Here is a 16,043-nt window from a genome sequence, read left to right on the forward strand (position 1 = left end):
GTGCAGATACATTCAACGGTTACCTGACCCTACAGGAACATATTTTTTGGAATTGTTTTGGGAGCTGCTGCATGGACAAAATAAATGTTCCAAGTTGCTCAGCGTCCAAGCCAACGAAGCAGATCTTGTCTGGCGCTAGCTCTCGTTGCTCTTCCAGTCGTGAATCGAGACGCCTTTGTTCTGCATCGTCCCTGTCGATATCTGACAAACTTACTAGTGAAGGAGTCATTCATCGCTCAACAATATCCACTCGAGTCGTCGTTATTCTCATCAGCGCTGCTTTCTTCTACACGAAGTCTGCAGCCTCGCCGAGTCGCTTTGCGGCAAGAGAGAGTCGTCTTCTGGAGCTCCGCGGCTTTCACCTGACTCCCTTGATGAGTAATCGCCATCCCAGTCATCACCAAAAAATGTTGTGTCGTGATTGGCGTCAACGACGATCGATGCGCGTGCGATGTTTGCGCCCCGCGATCGTACCTATTCACCAGCCAAGCTCAGGTACGTGGGGTTTCCCAGCCATGTCTCCTCACTTGCCTGGGGCTTGCCTAGCTAGCTAGTCACTGACAAACAAACAAACACGGGCTTGTCAGGCGGAAAGAAAGACTAGTGACAAGAAAGACAGAAAGGTGATGGGTAGTTGTTAGGTCCGCGACTTTTCTTTCGCTCGACTTCAACGTCACTTTTTGATCAACTTGATATCAAACGCAAGTGATGGTTTTCGCTGATCCGGGCTCAAATAATAAACCGACACCACGTTCCACATGCACAACAGCAAAAGGAACCACAGCAGAACAGAAAAAACGAAAACCAACCGTCAACATACAGCCGACGCTCTAAAATAAAATCTGGGCCACGACACAGGGCCAAACAAAAAAACTAGAGCCGACGCTCTACAACCAGGCTACGCCACACAAGGCCAACCGAAACACGGGAGCCGAAGCTCCAACAAAATAATAACATGCGCACACCCGCACCAAATATATCTACAACAAAAACAATGGAGAACAACAGAACGAATAGAAGAGCAACAGACCGACAACAACCAAACTGAAACAACACAGCAACAAGCAACGAACTGAACAGAGAGAGAACAACACAGCGAGCAAGACAACAAGACGAACAACAAGGACGACACACAGTCGGTGATGCCAGACTCGTCCACTGTCCTCTGGCGAGCCACAGCCACACGCTCCGTCGCGGTTCCTGCCGTCTCAGGCTCCAGCCCACAGTTCTAGCCCACCACCTTCTCTGCCTCCTCTCCGCATCGCCTTCCGCTTCCACCAGCTCCTCATCTCTCCTGATCACCTCCATCCTCACGCTTACTCTCTAGTTGTACTATTGTTGTTGACGACGACGAACAGGCTCATGACAAACTTACTCATCCTCTGCGTCCCGGGTTTCGGCACCACGTTGTAACGGAATCTCAGCCTTTCCGTTCCCCAAGACGCAGGACACAAAGGACAAGACAAGTTTGTTACATTATTTATATTGACAAGACGGAAAGCAAACTGCTCTGACAGAGACGAACAAGAAGACTGAAAAAAAGGACTCTCGACTACAAAATCGCGCATGCTCATATCACACATGCACGCGACTAGACGAGACAGTTTGGGGAATGCCATCACACAGGAAACAACACAATCATCATTTCACAACACTCTCTCTCACACTCTCTCTCTCACACTCTCTCTCACACTCTCTCTCTATCTCACACTCTCTACTCACACTCACACACTCTCTCACACTCACACACTCACTCTCTCTCACACTCACACACACACACTCTCTCTCACCCTCACACACTCTCTCACACTCGCTCTCTCTCACACACTCACACACACTCTCTCTCTCTCACACACACTCTCTCTCACACTCACACTCTCTCTCACATTTACACACTCTCTCTCTCTTACTCTATCTCTCACACTCACACACTCTCTCACACTCACTCTCTCTCTCTCTCACAATCACACACACTCTCTCTCTCTCACAATCACACACACTCTCTCTCACACTCTCTCTCTCTCACATTTACACACTCTCTCTCACACATTCACACACTCACTCTCTCGCACTCCCACACTCTCTCTCTCTCACACTCACACACTCTCTCTCTCTATCACACTCACACACTCTCTCTCACACACTCACACACTCTCTCTCTCACACACTCACACACTCTCTCTCTCACACACTCACACACTATCTCTCACTCACACACTCTCTCTCTCTCTCACACTCACACACTCTCTCTCTCTCACACACTCACACACACTCTCTCTCACACTCTCTCACTCTCTCTCAAAACTCTCTCTCTCTCTCACATTCTCTCTCACACTCTCTATATCACACTCGCACACTCTCTTACACTCACACTCTCTCTCTCCCACACTCACACTCACACACACTCTCTCTCTCACACTCACACACACTCTCTCTCTAACATTTACACACTCTCTATCTCTCACACTCACACACTCTCTCTCACACTCACTCTCTCTCTCTCACAATCACACACACTCTCTCTCTCTCACAATCACACACACTCTCTCTCTCTCACACTCTCTCTCTCTCTCTCTCACATTTACACACTCTCTCTCACACATTCACACACTCTCTCTCACACACTCCCACACTCTCTCTCTCTCTCTCTCACACTCACACTCTCTCTCTCTCTCTCTCTCTATCACACTCACACACTCTCTCTCACACACTCACACACTCTCTCTCACACACTCACACACTATCTCTCACTCACACACTCTCTCTCTCTCTCTCACACTCACACACTCTCTCTCTCACACACTCACACACACTCTCTCTCACACTCTCTCACTATCTCTCAAAACTCTCTCTCTCACCCTCTCTCTCACACTCTCTATATCACACTCGCACACTCTCTTACACTCACACTCACACACACTCTCTCTCTTACACTCACACACACTCTCTCTCTCTCTCTCTCTCTCTCTCTCTAACATTTACACACTCTCTCTCACACATTCACACACTCACTCTCTCACTGACACACTCACACACTATCTCTCTCACTGCCACACTCACACAGTATCTCTCTCACACTCACACACTCTCTCTCACACTCACACACTCTCTCTCACACTCACACACTCTCTCTCACACTCACACACTCTCTCTCACACTCACACACTCTTTCTCCCACTGTCTCTCTCTCCCACTGTCTCTCCCACTCTCTCTCCCTCTCTCACACACACACACTCTCTCGCTCTCTCTCGCTCTCGCGCACTCTCTCGCGCGCGCTCTCTCTGTCTCTCTCTTGCGCTCTCTCTCTCTCGCGCGCTCTCTCTCTCTCGCGCGCTCTCTCTCGCGGGCGCTCTCGCCCACTCGCTCTCGCGTGCGCTCTCTCTCGCGCGTTCTCTCTCGCTCTCTCTCGCTCTCTCTCTCACTCGCTTTCTCACACAGACACTCTCACGTGCACTCTCTTGCATGCAATATCACCTATTTCTGTCACACCTCTCTTCGTCGCTCTCTCCCTCCCTCCCTCTGCTCTTGTCGATTTCTCTCTTGTTTCAGATCTCAGTTCACAAATTTATTAGGCTTGTTTCTCACAATCCAGTTCTCTCACTCTCTGCAACTCTCATTTTTGCTATTCATTGCCCTGCTTTTCTCCCGTGATTTCAGAGCAAAGTATGGAGAAACCTAAGCAACCTGAATGCCCACAACTACAATGCAGAATCAGCACCTACAGCCGCCTGCAATGCTGCGTTCCGCGTGGTATCTTGAAGCGAACTCCATCACAATGCTCACCGCATAGAAGCCCTAAGCATGACAAGGCTGCGTTAGATTCTCTTCCAGAGGAATGTGTTGATATCTAGAACGTTGTCTGTTCCTGTGGTATCCCTGCGTAGTGAAGTAGAACAGTTCGCCTCTTTCTCCAATAGTATATTATGATACCATAATGCACGACTATTTTGGTGAAGGAAAATAAACAACAACTATATTTAATGCTTCGAATTATAAATTTGAATTTGTACGTCGTGTTCTTCATTTGAGACTTTGCTTACCGTTTTGCTCTTCTATCCATACTCTGCATTCTCTGCGCCTGCTCTGTTCCTTTCTCCTCTTGCTAGTACCATGTTTTCCTTTTGCTGATTCACTGACTGTCAATTTGTCTAGTTTCAATTGTTTCATCGTCTGCCAGATCGCGGAGGTCGTTTCCTGCATCGTAGCTAACTGTTGCTTTTCGAACACATTTTTGCATAGGCATTTTCACGAGTTGTGTTGACGTTATGCCGTATCAGCTACGCGTCATTATTGCGGATTCAATGTTCACAACTTTACTTGAAATGTCTCAACTCTTGGAGCAGAATTAATTAAGAGTCGAGAAGTTGAAATCGTACGCGCTGCGGTACGCTGGTGCCACAGATGCTGCGTGTATATTATCTACTGTTGTGGACATGGAAATCCAGTCGATTGACCGGGGCCGGCGCCCTCAGAACGTTACGTTGCATGCAGTGCACAATCATGTATTGTTGATCCGTTGCGACCAGCAGCGCATAATGCATGTGTGCGCTGCATACGTAGGGCTGCATGGCCAGTGCCCTGGGGCCGCTAGAGGTGCGACCGGATTTTCATGCCCACGACAGTACCAGCATAAAAATCATTCTTTCCTGGCGGAGGGTGGTAGCTGGCCTCCACATTCCATCAGGTTATGCCTGAGCACACCAACATGTTTTCAGAATAGTTGTTGCGGGACCATTTCAATTATAAGGTAAAGCTTCAATTCCACGAACTTTACACTATTTTCTCCAATACAGAATATTTTGGGGTTTAGCTGTGCTGCTTTTCCACTCGAGTGAGTACATGGCATAAGCGCATTGCGAGAAAAGGTGCAAACAGCAAGTAACCACGCAGTAAAAGCTACAATAGTGCTGTTCATTGAAATCCGGTTGCATGGACATAACTTGCACGCTGTCCACTGTACTGTCCCCGGGGAAAATTGTGATTCCGCGGCCGCGTTTTTTTCCGCGTTTTTTGCGATTTTTTAAAAGACCGCGTTTTCCGCGATTTTCCCACGTTTTTTTGAACATTTTTGTTGCACTACACGTACACACAGTGCACTGTTCGGTCAGCAACGTCTCATCGTGGCGGCTTTTTACTCAAATATGACGAGTGCTTACACCAGAGACTTGTAACTGATTGATTTCACTACATACTCACTGAAAATTGCCGCACATCAATATTATTCACCGCATATTTACCGCAAATTCACCGCAAATTTTGCCATATTATGCCGCGTTTTCCTTGCGTTTTTTGCGATTTTTTTCCGCAATTTTCCCCGGGGACAGACTGTACCTGATTACATCTCAGTGTTCCCTGGTCTAGGGCTGCACAGGGGCCAGCGTATCAGTGACTGGCTTTATTGGATTTCATTGAGCAGCAGGCACGTAGCCTGCATGGCCATGTGTTTCGTGGACCCATAAATGGAAGAGCGCGTATTGATTTCTCAGCTTGGGTTCATATCTGAACATGTATCATGGCTATCCTTCACTGAAAACAGAGCACTTTTTGCCTGTTTTCACTGAAAAAAGAGCACTTTTCAGCATATTTTGAGGGACGCGAAAAGCACTAAGCGCACCTTTGGGAAAGGGCTACCTACGGAGGAACAGCTACGTCTCTGCTGCTGCATTATAAATGTGGAATTCATTTACACGCTCCTGCTCCTGTACTTTTTTGTAGCAGTTGAGCACTCTCGTGTGGGGTAGTGCCTTTGCTGTTTGATTTATGCAGAGCTCATTGACTTGTCAGTTTGAGCACTCGGGCAAGGTACGTTCGGGCCTGGCTTAAATCTTGCTTTGGAAATTAAATTTATTTTTCATTGCTATCAGGTTCGGCGCCATTTTCCCTGTGCTGTGCTGATGAGTCTACAAAGGGTGAAACAGTTCTGTCAGCAGATCGAGTAATTCATTTCCATCTACATGTACATCATGACTTGCACTAGACAATACCACTGTCAACTTATGGTGCTACACAGTACAATGGTGCTCAAGGAAATCCAGTCCAGTGAGTCATCTTTGTGCCCCTGTACCAGCGAAAGTCCCAGTGTTCGCAGGAGTAGCGCTCCGTACTGTGCAAGTAGAATATTCAATTTTACATGGAAAATATTTCGTCCAACTCCAAAGAAAGGCAGTCTGTCTGGTTGAACATTGCGCCCGCGGATATTGAACCGTACCGGAAAGCTATAGAAATAGACCATTCACTTTTAGTCTAGTAACACTTTGGACGAAACCGATGAAGGTAGATTCCAAACGAATAGTTCTGCTTGCACTTTACTTTGATGTACTAGTCTAGTTTGGATTTCAGTTGGTGATACCGTATTAGCCACAGATGCCGTGGAAACTAACTTACTTACCGGTGCGAATACTGAACAGTACTAAGTCTTGATGTCTGGTACTTAGTACTGCCAATGATTACAGGGACCTAACAAGGCCAGGCGGAAACTAGACAACGCAGCACTTTTCGGAGCTCCAGAAGAATTCGCTGGACTGCTATCCCGTCGTTCGCTGTCTCAGTCGCCCTCGAGTCTTGCACAGTCGGTGCTCGCAATACCACGTACATGTTGATCATTCCGTTCAGTTTGGGTGACATCCCTAGGCGTTGGGCTTTCGCTCTTTCCTGGGCAACGTCGACGATATCCGGTAGTGGCATAGCATTACATGTATTAGCAAGACTTTCTAGACGTATAATAAATTTATCCACGTGACTCGCTGAATGGCGTATACCAGCTAAAAGAAGAGAGGAACTCTACCAGTACATGTACTTCAAAAGCTCGAAGTACAAGTATGTGAATATCAGTTACACAACCATTCCACTTGCACAGCGACATGACTTGCAACTGCACCACCACTGCACCAGGGCAAAAACAATTCTGTTGAGATAGTGGTCCTGCAGAGTGCAGACACGTCAGGCAGCTGCTCCACTCCAACAGCTATTTCGTTCCAATCAGGTAGTAGTTGAAATGGACGATAAAGGTGCATGAATGATGTTTTAGGACAAAACTGGCGCATTTTCTACCCAGAAGCGTGACATGCATTAGGCAACTGAGGTGCAAGGTGATAACAGACAGTAACAGACGTGAGGAAGTCAGCGTTCATTGCTGGTAACCTGGTAACGGGTATAATAATTATTCTGGTCCGCATGCAGCGCTAGACATGGTGCGAGAACCGAGACGTGAGCTTTACAATTAAATTTTTAGTTTTTTTACTAGTAGTGTTGTGGAAGTGGAGTACTACAATGCTGCTCAATGAAATCCAGTCACGTCACTCAAGTAAGTTTGCGCCTTGCAGTTGCACCATTTCACAGCCCAGTGACAGTGATTTCATTGAGCAACAGTGCCAACACTGTGGATCTACAATCGATGTAGTAGAAGAGACATACATGGCCATGACTGTGTACATGACTGTACCGGTATAGTATAATGAGATGTTGTCTGATGATTGGTTTTTACCATGAAACTCTGAGTAACAACGAAAACAGCCCTATTTTAGGGGCCGTCCGTGAATATCGAACTTTTTTCACCAAACGAATTGTTTTGGTTTGGACCCAACCCCTCCCTCCCTCCCCTCAGAACGTACAAAATGTTGACATAATACATGCAAAAGTCGCAAGTGTATTGCTGCTCCTATGGCCGTGTACATGTATCAATGTTTTCTGAAACGAAATTGGTCAACCCCCTCCCACCCCATAACGAAATTATTTCGTTTTGTGAAAAAACTTCGATATTTATGGACGACCCCTTACTTCCTTTAGTGTACCTCTTACGTGTATTTGGATGGTACTGTCGTTGACATGGACATCCAATGATCCAGTCGAGTGACCGGGCCGGCGCCCTTAGAGGCCTTAGTGCGTAGACCATGGGCATGGTCGACCTACGGAACGTTTCCTGCAGTGCACAATCAGTCATGCTCATCCGATGCGACCAGCGCGTAGCAAGAGTTTTGCAGTGCGATTTTCATACACCGTTACGTTCGGCCGAGCTCCGAAAATGGCGTGACTGAAATTCGGTGCTAGCTGTCTTTTGCAGTTCGAAAATTCTGGTTTCGTGGCTTTTGCTCGCTGCCAGAAAGAAAGTTCGGAAAGCCTTTTAGCCTATTCTCATGGTGTTGACGAGGAAAAGAACGCATTCTTTCTCTTACTGCAGTATCCTACTTCAAAGCAGTAGCCAGGAGAACCACACACAAATGGGTTCTCTCCAGCCCGCAGTCGTCGAAGACGGATGAGGTCCATTGCCAAATCGATCTCATGTAATAAGGCAACACTGCCTGTTTGTTATTCGACATTAAATGAACCAATCCACATTCCACAAATCGAAATTTGTTCTCGGTTTAGAGGATTCCTTTGTCGGACCTGAGCTTGGCTAGTTGAAAGCATCCACTGCCCCAAACGAAGGCGCAGTAAGATTGGTACATGTACAAATGTACATGTAGGTGTCCCAGGGCTCGAGGATGACGAGCCATGCACAGGAGAAGGAGACGAACAAGAAAAACCTGATCATGAAGCCATGCTGTTTGCCATTGCTGACAAAACAAAACAACAAGAAATACCTGCCACAAAGAAAAATGTACTTCAAAGTACAACTTTCACACGGGGAGTCGTCAAATAACGACTCCCTGCTGGCACTTGATTGTGCGGGCACACAGAAAACAACTAAGTCTAACGTGTTACTTTCGGGCAGACTGCCTTTTTCGGAAAGTAGTTCTGGACAAACTTACTTTCGGATGGATTTTCTGTCCTCGGACCTGGGATTCGAAAATTTCACCGTGAACATTAGAATGTGTTTACCGTATGCGTTCTCACGGCTGCATCGCCAGCCCCCTGGCACCGCTAGACGTGCGACCGGATTTCCTTGTCCACGACAGTCTACATGTATGTACTACTACACATGTCAATTCTTTAAAAGAATGGTGAGGTGATTCTGATCTACTCACCGCTCACCACTAGCTCTGGAGCTGCATGTACATGTACACGTACCTTCGCATTGATCCCCAAAGGAAGTACAGTACTTTCTTCCACGAAACCAAGAGTCATGTGATTCAAGGAAACGATCCACGTTGATGTGCATCACTTTGGCAGTACAAACGTGTCACATCTTTTCAAACTGGTCCGAAAAGCCAGCAATCCTTTCGACGTTTTTTTTATCAGCCTTCCGCTGTCAAGCCGTGGATGTTTTCGAAGGGGCGTCAAGCCAACGCAGGCAGTTCGATCTGCGTGCCAGCCACATGACAATGTGGACAGCCAGAGCTACGGTGGATTTAATATTCTCTCTGGTGTGGTATACAAGTGACAACTACACTTAGCTCAAGAAAGACAAGATGAACGATGCTGGGTTACTTCAATGTATTGACTATTGTGTCAATGAATCAGTCAGGAACAAAAAAAAGGTATGATTTTGTGGCATGATATCACTCAGCAGCTTCTGCTGTCATGCCGTTCATGCATCTCTTGATGAGGCCGTTGAGCCCGGCCGTGCAGTTGGCTGTTGGTGACAGCTCAGTTTATCTACTGACAGGCGCACACCGTACAGGTCCCGATAGTCTTGAAGGAAAACAGTCATAAGACTCATAATAATCATTCAACGAGTTTGTTACGTACATACCATGAGACACGAATAATGTTCAGCAACGTTCCTCAGTGATTCAGCGACACATTGGTTGGGAGCCGACGAGCTTCGGATAACACGAACCGTTTCTCCTAGCCCGGGAGCCGGTTTGTTATATCAGAGATCTACTGTGCTCCTGGACGATCATCCCGTTCAGAAAAGAATCATTACTGACCATTCTTCTTCTCGGCGTTTTGATAGCTTCGTTTTTGAGTAGGCCTGGCGCCGTTGATGTTGACTCCGCTCTCCGCGTTGAGGTCCTATTCGTGATTTTAGTTTCCTGATTGGTGCAGATCCTATTGCAACTACCGGTACATGAAATTGTATACGAACCTGTGTATCAATGAATGTGACGAGCTTGGAAGGCTACCTCGATGGTTGTTCTCTCCCGGACGCTGTTGAGGTGGCTCAGTACAATGGTGAAGTGGAGCGGAATGGGGAAGAGTTTTTGTTGTCCGGACGGACACTGATAGTCCTGGGTCGAAGAAAGGGCGAGGTTCTGCAGATTCGGGACGAGGAATCTGCCATAGAGATTGACACGAACATTCTGGCCTCTCTCTCCGTCTCTCAATCTAGAACGTTTTGCGTTCTTTCATCGTTGCCAAGTCTTGACGGCGCTGTCTTCGGAACTGTGGAGGACATCATGGTGCTGTCGGATAGTGCGCGGCCGCCCTATGTCGTCGCTACTAGCGGCTGGATGTCGGACAGTGGGGACATTGATATCAGCGCTGGAGAAGTGTTTCGAGTGAGCACTCGCATCACCAGAGCCTCGAACGGGGATCTATGCGTTGTATGGGAGCGCTGCCGTAAATCGACTAGAGACACGCCGATGCAGAGGAGTGTTCTGGATGAGGCTGAATCCCGGCCCATAAAGCTGGGGTTCTCCACGGCCTGTGCCTTCATGGCGAGTGCTGAAGAGACGGTGTACTCCCTGAGTGCCTTGGATGATCTTGTTCGCGAGAAGAAGCTGACATGCCCGGTCAGACTGCAGGAGGTACAGACAACTGGAGGACCCATTGTGCGAAGAAGGAAATACTGCCTCACCGGTACGAAGACCTTGGAGTGGATGCTTGCCGTCTGTAATAATCCCAGTACTGGTGGGAATCATGAACTCGTGAAAATCCAACTCTCGACCAGCCTAAGCCGTGAAATACAAGTTTCCCGACCAAATACATCCGATCCGAAGCACATCCAGCAAGCTCTCAGCGCCTTTATCATGCAGTCGACCGATCGCATGTCAGTGGACGAGATCAAAGCCCGTCCGCGAGCACCGGCAACTTATTCTCTTCCGACCTATTCAACGGCATCGATACGAAGTCAGTCGTCGACTCAGTCTGATAATTACGAGACACTGGATGGCGATGAAAAGAGAAGCAGCGCAGCGCGGGCTGATGATTACGAGGCGTTAGATGGCACTGAAGAAAGACCCGGTGTAGCCCTGGCTGATCGAGGTAAGATCGCCCCCGCACTTCTACAACAGCATAACGCTATGCATCGCAGCACTCCACCCATTCACCAAGTGAGCGAGAGCAAGTCCAACCATTACGTACATCTACTGCCTCCTGCTGATAGGAAATTTGGCACCATTCCATCACAGCCCAACGTCAGCGAATCGTTCAGAGAGCAAGGTGCATTGGCTTCCTCCACGACGTCTCCCTTGCAAGGCTCACCGAAGCTGCCTGTGCGTTCTGCGTGCCCCATGCAAGACTCACGCAGACTGCCAAAGGGTTCTACCTGTACCTTGCAAGACTCACCCAAGCTACCTCCGCGCTCCCTGCAGGAATCACCAAGGCTGCCACGACGCTCCGCGTGCCCATCGCAGGAATCACCAAAGCTGCCTCGGAGCTCTATGTGCCCCTTGCAAGACTCACCGAAGCTGCCTGCGCGTTCCTTGCAAGACTCACCCAAGCTACTTCCGCGCTCCCTGCAGGAATCACCAAGGCTGCCGCGACGCTCCGCGTGCCCGTTGCAGGAATCACCAAAGGTGCCTCGACGCTCGCCCAAGCTGTTTTCACTCGCTAGAAAATTGATCTGACCCTCGCAGAGTTGTTGTTTGGAATTGTTATTCAAATAATTATATGCCTCATTAATTAAGGCAGCGGATTTCATCCCGCACACAGGCTGATTCATCTTAAGAGCTCTCTCCGTACTTATCATAATATCCTGATATCCACAGCATTTTTGTGCGTTGTCTAATGCGCCTAGGCCTGTCTGCCCAGGCACAGAGAAGAGCTGCACAAGAGGCCAGTGGAATGCCAAACAGTATGCAATTGGCGTAGCCACGCACGCACATGAGAACACAAGCATGTGCAAACTATGTGGAGAAAGCTATGGTATATCTCATAATATCAGTCCGCTCAGAATTCGTGACTGAGAGCATCACCCATCTGGTCAATACGAAGCTCATTGATCAAAAGAATTCCCATAAAAAGCTCAAAGAACAGTTTGCATGGCCCTGCATGCCTGGTGTTGCTCATCAAATGCATTATTTCTATATTTTATGGCAATTGCGAATATTTCTTTATTGGATTGGAAGCTTCTTTGAAGCCTTTCTTTAACCATGAGAGGATCATTGTGGATAAAGATCTTGATGTTTATACGGAGACTAATAAAATCCAAATCCGTTGGTCCTCAAGCTGCACGGAGTACTTCCAATGTCATAGACATACATGTACCTTAGAACATACAATATAGCAGACTCAGCGCAGGACTGCTGAATCTGCTCTGGCCGGTAAGGTCTTCGCGGAAACCTTTCTCCCAAAAGCGTTGACCTACCCAATAAGTGGAAAACTGCACTATTTTCTTCAATAATATTCAATTCAGGTGAAAATTTAACTCGGATGGTGAGCCAATAATTATAGTTATGAGTTGGTGGGCAGTTTGTCATAACTCGTAACATTTTGTCCTTTTCCTTTCTTCATCATAACTGTAATTCAGGTGAAGTATCTCATTTGGCCGCACCAACAGAAATCCCCGTGCTACGGCCCTGCCACGGGTGACGGTCAAGTTTGTGAAAACTCGCCGTTTCGTGCCGCAAGGCAATCACCAGGTAACTGAGTGAGTTGTCTTTTCGTTGACCTGCACAATGAAACTCGGAGTGCCAACAACAAGAATGTCCTCGTCCTCGTCTACTATGAAACTAAATAAGATACAATCATAGTACAGTGGTCCCTCTATAATCCGGCACCATTTGTGCCACGAAAATCTGCTGGATTAGGGAGGGTGCTGGATTAACAAATCTGATTTACTGCTGCAATGTATATGAAGAGGACATTTGGCTACTGAAAATTGTGCTGGTTTATCGAGGGTGCTGGATTATAAAGTGCCGGATTAGACAGGGACGACTGTACTATGTTTCGAGGCAGCACCCACATCAAGTGGTCCAGGTGGCGCTAGTTACCATCTTGCCAATAAATGCTTCACCTGGATATCCAGGCAATGAACCCCAAGCGCAGTGCAGCATTATTCATAATTATGCACCTGCTCTGCGCTTCACAAAGCATATCCTCGGGCATTTCCAGGAAATTTGATAGATTTTAACGCACATGCATGCACACAAACTGCTGTGTTCTCCACAGCGAGAAGGCAGCAATGCCTGTACCTATGGTGAATTAAACTAAAGGTAACATAACAATAACAAAACACGCATTATGCATATCTGCCTCAACACAAATACACATACACACACACGCACACATGTACTTGTTGCTCACTGCCAAAACTGGTCACGTGAGTCCCCCCGGGAGAGGGGAGAGAGACTCAAAAGGAATCTTGGAAAGATGACTCAATTGGTTATTGAACCGCCCACATACACCTACACACACACACGCACACACACACACACAGACACACACACATGTAAACGTGCACGTCAACACAAGCAAATAAGGTCATACGTACCCCCAAGGAAAGAGAGTTCGCCATAGTTTTACCCACTGACAGTGACAGTTGACCTACTCCCGTCTGCCATCTGGAACGCAGAAGACTTGAACGTGGACGCGCTCCTGCATTCTTCTCCACAGATCCAGACGGCAATCGTGAATTGCTAAAGTGTCAGTCATTCGGCAGGAAGCACGAGCACCAACTATATTAGGAGCAGCCACCTACATCTATGATCGTTATTGCTGATGAGAAATTCCTTGTTTGGTCTTGGACGCAACATTCTATGCCACTAGCTGGAGAAAATTCACGTAGAGTTAAACGTGTGCAGGCGAACACTCTGAACAAAAAACCACCTGCCCAAACAGACCACTGCAACTGGGACCAGGGGATGTTATTTCCAGTCAAATGGAACTGGATAAGAAGACAATCAGGGCCAGGGGAACACTGGATGCATTAGATAACGGCCGTTGTGCAGTACAGATCGACGAACAGAACAGTCACATCCATAGCTCGAAGGCCGTCATGTCTTGATATTTTCTCGTTGGCGGCCAGTTTGCAAGCCGCTGAAAGGTCGTCCTGTTGTATTATTGGATACAGAATATGCGTTGACTTAGTAGTATTACGATTTGGAATGATTTTTATAACAGTCCACATTGAACAATCATGAAGTGAGTGTGTTGGAAAGGGTAAAGTTGGAAGAAAATAATGACTCTTATCACCTGGAATCAAAGCATAGGCTCTAGCTCTAGGTCAGCGATGCTCTAGCAACCTAGTGAAGCTGTGACTCCTCAACCTTTTCTTCAGACTTCATGTGAAAAGTCAGCAGTGCGCGACTGCTTACATTTTGCACGTTCCTGGCATATGAACTCGCGTGTCAACATGTCCGATTTCGCCAACAACAGTCCACTTTTTTAAATGTATCCTTCCAAAGTCTTGAACACACCTGTGTTTGTGTTACCAGTAGGATGAAGACACAGCCAGGCACGCGAGCCATGGTCATCACTTATTCGGTAGCGCTGCACAGGAAGGGAGCTAAATCCACTCTCACTAAAGTCTTTTCTGCGCTACACTGGGTAGGCCTGCTGTTCGGTGGACCTTGCCAACCAATATATTGGTCAACAGTTCGATCAGTTTAAATCTTGTCACTTCTTGAAAGTGAGACGATCGCACGGTAAATTAGATAGTTCGGGCAGAGTTGATTTCGAGGTGGGAAGTGCCCGAAGCGCAACATCATTGACACAGCACGGATGAATATCATCAGTTTGGATGGTTGCCTGGACGGTAATGGTCTCCCGGACCTAGTCGAGGTGGCTGAATATGAAGGTGATCAATTGGAGCGAAATGGAAAAGTGGTTCGCTTACCAGGTTCTAAGTTAATTGTCTTGGGTCGAAAAGCAGAGGAAGCTCTGCAGATTCAGCATGAGAAATCAGGTAGTGACATAGCTGTGGACAGCTTGGAAAAATCTCGAACATTCTGTATTCTCTCGCCAGAGGCTCGTTTCGATGCTGTGGCATATGAAGCTGTGGAGGATATCATGATGATGGCGGAAAGTATGCGTCCCCGCTATGTCATGGCTACACGGAGCTGGATGTCTGAAAGTGGTGACTGCGACGCAAGAGCCGGTGATGTGTTTCGAGTTGGAACACGCATGGCCAAGAACTCAGCAGGGGAACTGTGCATTGCGTGGGAACGATGCCATTCTGCGACAAACGCTACACCCGTACAGTGGAGGAATTATGATGATGCTGAATCACGGCCGGCCAAACTCGGATTCTCTGCCCCCTGCAGGTTCATGGCAAGTGCCGAGGACACATTGTACACACTCTCCGCCCTGGAACAACTTGTTCGCGACAAGAAGCTGCAATTGCCCGTACGGCTACAGGAAGTGCACAAAAGTGAGGGCCCAGCCGTACGTAGAAGGAAGTACTGTCTCACGGGTACAAAGATTGTGCAATGGATGCTCGCTCTATGGCATGATCCTGGCCCTACTGCTGGTGTTCATGACCTTGTGAAGATCGAAATGTCGACAAGTCTCAGCCGAGCGATCAAAGTGTTCCGGCCAGCACCATGTAATGCGGGTGAACTTCAAAAAGCCTTGCATACCTTCATCATGCATATGCACAACACCGATCTAGCTTCCTTTGGCGAGATCAAAATTCGTCCTGGTATCCAGGCAACAGTTTTCCTACCTCCGCTCTCCGCCGGGTCAGCGCCTGGAAGCCGTCAATCGTGTGTCATCTATGAGGTCGATGAGGAGGCACTGGTACCGGACGCCAGTAGCACTACAGTGCAGACCAATCGGGACAGGCCAGCAGAACCCCTCCCTGCCACTCACGTTGAAAGTCACGCATGTATGGGCGGCATGTCTTCAACTGATTCGCATCTCAGCACAGACGAGGCTGCTCCGTATCTGGACCTTGGGACAGCTGCAGTTGGAAAGTTCCGCAGAAGAACCACTGCCCTGCCCTCACCTCCCTCACATCGCAATGCAGTTGGGATTGTCAGTAGACCATCTAATCAAATGCC

The 16,043-nt window shown here is 47.8% G+C and overlaps 1 protein-coding gene across 1 annotated transcript in view; it reads left to right on the plus strand.

The window, feature by feature from the left end:
- LOC135819559 (uncharacterized) overlaps positions 1-4,345 on the plus strand; it is a gene marked incomplete at its 5' end in the record, with an annotated part of 45,052 nt that extends 40,707 nt beyond the window's left edge. The window contains 1 exon segment of the mRNA XM_065332787.1: positions 3,658-4,345. Within this exon segment, the coding sequence (XP_065188859.1) occupies positions 3,658-3,851 (194 nt within the window).
- Positions 4,346-16,043: the final 11,698 nt, after the last annotated feature.

The sequence above is a fragment of the Sycon ciliatum genome, chromosome 6 (assembly GCF_964019385.1).
Source record: "Sycon ciliatum chromosome 6, ocSycCili1.1, whole genome shotgun sequence".
Taxonomy (NCBI): domain Eukaryota; kingdom Metazoa; phylum Porifera; class Calcarea; order Leucosolenida; family Sycettidae; genus Sycon; species Sycon ciliatum.